This window comes from Manacus vitellinus, unplaced genomic scaffold (genome assembly GCF_001715985.3).
Source record: "Manacus vitellinus isolate BGI_N305 unplaced genomic scaffold, ASM171598v3 scaffold_31_pilon, whole genome shotgun sequence".
NCBI classification, from domain to species: Eukaryota; Metazoa; Chordata; class Aves; order Passeriformes; family Pipridae; genus Manacus; species Manacus vitellinus.
In genome coordinates, this window is record NW_021940379.1 from 9,228,485 (window position 1) to 9,234,359 (window position 5,875).

At 39.9% G+C, this 5,875-nt stretch overlaps 1 protein-coding gene across 1 annotated transcript; it reads right to left on the bottom strand.

Moving 5' to 3' along the window:
• Positions 1-1,682: 1,682 nt before the first annotated feature.
• On the bottom strand, positions 1,683-5,872 carry SDF2L1 (stromal cell derived factor 2 like 1; the record flags this gene model as incomplete). Its single annotated transcript, XM_018076236.2, has 3 exons — positions 1,683-2,835; positions 4,843-5,039; positions 5,851-5,872. Coding segments are annotated over 3 exons (498 nt in total), but the record flags the coding sequence as incomplete, so codon positions are not given.
• Between the last annotated feature and the right edge of the window lie 3 nt (positions 5,873-5,875).

Here is a 5,875-nt window from a genome sequence, read left to right on the forward strand (position 1 = left end):
AACTTTAGCACTTCCTACATTAACATGACCTTTCTTCCTAGCCAGCATTTAGCATGCTGGGAGTACCAATCGTTCTTGAAGTCCTATATTAGACCTTTCCAAAGTAAGATGTACTTAAACTGGCCTTATTTAAGAGTCCTTCATTTTTATAGTGATAAAAACCAAGAAAAAAACCTAACCAACTAAAAAAAAAGCCAACTATTGTGACACATACTCAAGCGAAACATTAAGGCCAAGTTCTTTTACACTTTGGTCATAATAAGAAGTGGAGGAAACTCAGTTCACAGGAATATTGTTGAATATGTCTTTAAATAAGGTATTAATAGATACATATGTGTGGGGAAGTTTGGTTCTTTAGGAACAAAAGGTACGAATATTTTTCAAAATTGAGATCATATCAGAAAGTAAGCAATAAGGACTAAAATTATTTTTTTTTCAGCCTCACTAAACCAATTCGGCTCAAATCCAGAACAGAAAGACAAAGGTCCAGGGAAATCCCACTCAAGCATAATAAATAAGATTGATAAATACCTTTGCTTCGGACAAACATCCAGGCAGAGAGAAACATTGGGTAGGGATAGTACCTGACACACAGACTGAGATGAGCCCCACAGCTCTGTCCCTTTCTCAGCCAACTGTATTCCACAGGTGCACAAACACTAAGCCCATATGGTTTTGGCATAAAGCATTTTAGCTCTTGGTGACAGAGAACTCATTGCCCAAATTATTTTTTCCTCCTGTCAAATACTCTCAACTCTTTTTGTTTTTACTTGTATACCATCTTCAAAAGAAAAAGCCCTCCTTTTTAATAAAGGAAAGGAAAAGTCAGCTTGTTTATGCAGAAGGTTTGGTTTGTTTTTAAACAGTTATCCTTTATAGCTACAACTCCAATATCAATTAGTCAGGAATATTAGTGAACCTGAAACATTAATCACATAAAAGTTTACTTCTATTACAAATCACCAAAATCCAGCCTACTTAACCTCCAAAACACCTGCAATCCTTAAATACCCACGCTCAACTAAAATTAACAGAAAAACATTCTTACCTTCTTCTTTGAAGAAAAATAATGAGCTACACAGAGCAACTGTGACCGGGGTGCTTTGTTCCATAGGGTACAAAGAATCTTCCTTGGTAGGAAACCCTTAAATAAAACCTGGAACTGGCCTGGCCAGCACCTGCACAAGGCACAACAGAGCAGGACCTACAGAGTAGCTGTTGTATTTCTAAAGCTGAACTGCAACTGCTTGGTGCACCTTCTCAACACAACCCTTAACGCTGCAGCACGTGACTGGGGCGGTAAAAGCAGTAAATCACTTTCCTGCTTCTTTAACTGATTGACTAATGAGCACTATAATCAGTAAACTATTTACACATGGAAACAAGGACACCTGAGTTTTCCGACTTTTCTCACTCATTTGGTGAGCTTTTCTGTTTAAAGCAAAGAGCAAATGTATGGTATTTTGAATTTTAATCGTTATTTCCAGTAACACTGTGTAACAAACACATTCAAGAATTAATTTCTCTTTTCACAGAGGGAGAGGAACACAGAAATTCTTAATTTGTTCAATGAAGATTCCCTGCTAGCACTCCACCACACACCATTCTGTCAAAAATCCAGGACCAAACTATTGTCTAAGATTCTTTTTGCTCTTCTGGATTCACACACAAAAATCCCCACATGGGTATATGCCACACTATTTATTCATCTGAATTGTCATACTGATCTTCCAGAGTGACACTGAAGTACAACATAAGCCAAATTCAAGTGTTCCTTCGCAGCATAAGGAATTTTATAAAATTCTAATATTAATTAGACAAGCAGCTTTCTGCACCAGTTCATAGAGCAGATCAGCCTTACCAACGGACAATTAGCAGTACCACCATTACCAGATCATCTGAACTTCTTGGACAAAGTAAATATATTAAAATTTTCTCTTCTTGTTCCAACATACACAATATTTTCAACTCTTCCAATACAGTACAGAACGAAACTCAGGAAGCACATTGGAAGCTATTTTCAAATGGATACTTTCGTTTACTCAAAGGCTTGATAACTGACTTCAAGCCATTCAAAAAACACCATTTTGAGAACCATTTTTCCCTTTCTAGACTCAATCCATCTCCTCATCAATGACATTCTTTCACTAAGAAGTAGAAATCGGTTTCCAAATATTTAATTATAGTTGGAAAAAGATTACAAAATACAAAGTTCTATTGTACTTGGGACTACAGTAATGTATTACTTCTATTTTTCCATTTCCTTCGAATTTGAGAAAAAGTAACAAGCAAACAAACAACAACAAAAACTAACAGATGTATGAACTAGTTCCACCAATAAGCTTGAAAATTCAGAAAGGATTTCACTAAATAAATGTCAGTGGCTGAACCTGGCAGAAGCCATTCCCCACAGAAGTGCTGCATTTCTAGAATGAACTAATGCCCTTCAGTAACACAGAAAGTCAGTCACCCAGGCAAGGCGAGACTTAAAAGAGACCAAGGATTAGCATCTCTGAACTCTGGAGTCAGCTAAAGCTTTTTGGATCCTCTGTCAATTCAGAGCTCATCATGTTTTGCAGGGTCCATACTGGGTTTGATGAAGACTCCCTCCATTGCTTTCCAATAGTTGTGATGATTAGCAGCAGGCATGCCATGGACTTCCCGCTGGCCTCTAATGGGGTGGCCGTACTGTTCTCCTGTTATCGACAGGAACACCTCGGTCCCCACGTGCTTGAAGCGCACAGCGTCATCCCGCTCCCAGTAAGTCCCACTGCACTGTACAATCCAGATATCCAGGTCATCTCCTTCGCCATCATCACCAAAGGCACTTACTTCCTGTTAGAGACACAAACTCCCTGGAGTGAAAATGTAAGCAGACACCTCCAATACACACAAATACCAACCACAAAGTCAGCAGAGTTTAAAGACAAGGATGGGGAAAGAAAAAGTGCTGTTGCTTTGCTTTGCCAACAGTTATCAAATCCAGAAGCAGAAGTTTCTACCATTACAATCTGATCACGAATTGCCAACAAACTTCACCGTGTAATCTGAGCAAAAAGGGCCAACGAATCCTAACATACAAATGAAATAAAAGAGGATTTAGCACAGAGAGATCAGAATAATCCTCCTGAGAAAAAAAATTCAAAAGAAACAACTCTAATGCTGATACAAATTTTCTCCCCACAAAATTAAGTTTGTAACTGTAGACATTTAGCTTTGTAGTATGACTGTCTTCATAGTTACCATCGCAACAGCTTTCTCAGCATGTGTTTTTATCACAACATCCCAACAATTTAGCTCATTAAGCATCATATTCCCTTTATACTTAATTATACCAAGCTTACAGTTTGGTCACCAACTATTAAGGTGACCCAACTCTTTCTTCAGACAGACTGCTACATAGCTCTTTAAAATAAATAAAGACAATGATTAAGACAAATGAATTGCTGCTAAAACAAAAGTGAGAGATTAGATTTCATCATGCACCATATAAAAACAAAACCAAGCATTTACAGAAACCAGACAGACCAAGCTCCAACTGTTTGAGACTCTAAACAGCCTTTAATTCTTAAAAACTCTGAGAACTAGAAGTGATGAACAACTTGAAAATAGAATGGCAAAAGTTTGTACCCAGCAACCTAAAATTTTAGGGTCATGTTAATTCAAGTTTACGTAGCCCCAAAAGTGTGAAAGATAATGCACTAATTGAAAATCCAACTTCTGTAAAGAATACGAAATAAAAGTTTGCACTTATAACTGCATCATATGTCAATAACCTCAATGACCAATAACAAGTCACAGTCCTATAAATCTCTGAGGGACTCAGGCAAGCTTTCCTTTCACTCAGACATTGTGCAAACACATATATAAAAAAAAAGAAACACAATGACAGTTGCTGAACGTTTTTACATTACTGACAATGTTATACAAAGTGTCTACAATGACAAAGGAAAAATTAGAGGAAGGTTTTAGATTCAATCTTTTCTTTAAAGAATTCTTCTGAAATGCTATTTTTCCATCACTTCTTTTAATAATGAGATTATCTAGACACCCTACACAAAGCTGGACCTTATTGTTTTAGCCACTTTACTCATGGTGAAAGATAAACCTTTTTCACAAAGAGTCAGGTCTTCCAATTTTGAATGTGATGACCTATCTACAAAGCCTGATGGAAGACTGAAGTGACTAACAATGACAAACTTCTGACAAGCTTGCATTATTTATTTTAAGAGAGATTTTGAACCTTGGAGAAGCATTTGTTCAAGGACAAGACTGGGACTTAATGACAGAAATTACACTCTTCTAGATATGTACAAAATTATAAATAAATACGATTATGAGAGTAGATTCAATTTTCCTGTGGAAGGAGGACAGATAAATAAGAATAGTGAACCAAAATAGGTTCACAAAATAGCAAGGAGATGGCTGAGACTACTAGATTGGATCACCAAGGAACTTGGATACAGGAATGCCTAGTGTTATAACATATGATTAGCTGCCTTGCTCTAGAGCAATCTTCACTGTGTTGAGGGAGGTGCCCATTAAACAATGCCAGCAGCAATGGTGCAGAATTTAAAAAAAAAAAAAAAAAAAAAGAAAAAAACCAGATTTGTTTAAACTACCGCGAAATACCAATATTGGTACATATTAAATTTCACCTGAAGAACTGATATACATTATTTCAACATGAAGAAAAACATGTACTCAAACTCTGGATACGCACAGACATACTGCTGCTGGCAGCTGGCACCCAAGGCTGGTTCTCCAAAAACATGAGGAACTGGAGAGACTGTTGTCAATACATTGCACTATTCATAAAAAACGTAAAGATTTACAACTCACTTGGTTATTGGACAGTGGTGATGGGAAGTGATGAGTGTGCAGGTTTTTCCCTGTGTTAACGTGGGTCAGTCGTATTGCTTGCCCACATTTCACCGGTGTACCACGCTGGCAACTGCCATCACTCTTCCCACGGATCCGCCAGTAACTGTTGGCATCGTCTGAAGCTTCAACTCCTGTCACTGACTGCTGCCCACTTCCTGTTGAAGTAGAATTAAATGACAGGAGACTTAACCTGCTTCCCCAGTTCAAAAAGTCCTGAAAGAACTAAAGAAATTTTCTTTAATGTTCTCACACCTTCACGTTCAAGAAATGTTTAATTCTCATAGTCCATTTACCGACTGCAAAGGGAATGCAGGTACCAAATAATCTTTCAGACTGAGGAAGTCAAACACACCATGTGTTAGCAGATGCAAACTGTCAAAGTTCATGGCGAACACACGAGAAGAAAATGTGATTCATGGCGGACACTATTCACACCATCCCACCTTTCTCAAAAAAATACCAAGTTCTTTGTGTCCCCAAACAGACCAGCACCCTTGTTGCTTAAACAGACACTGCAAGGTCCTGCTGAGGCCCTTGACACAGAGCAGGGCTCCCCTCAGGGATGGGGGCAAAGCACCCCTGTCACATTCCGACTGCAGGGCACACACAAGGCAGCTGACACGTCCCACACCCCGGGCCTCGGCATCCTGCTGTCCCTGACAGGTCTCTAGCGCACCCCAGCACCCCATCCCTGGCCTGCTGCTTCCCCCTGCACCAAGGACATGAACCTCTGGAAGCTCTCACCTCCTTCTCCTTCCCTGATACCCTCACTGCCCACTCCTCGCAATTTCCCTGCCAACCCCCTGCCAGGCACTGCCTGTCTCCCCCACCTCCTTGCCCTCCAACAAACACTTCCTTGCCCCCCTCACAGACACCTCCTTGCCCCCCGCCATTTTCCCGGCCCCCTCACAGCCTGTGCCCCCAAAACCTCCCAGCTCCCGACACCCCCGGCCCGGCCCTGCTCACCGGAGCCATACTTGACCTCATGCGA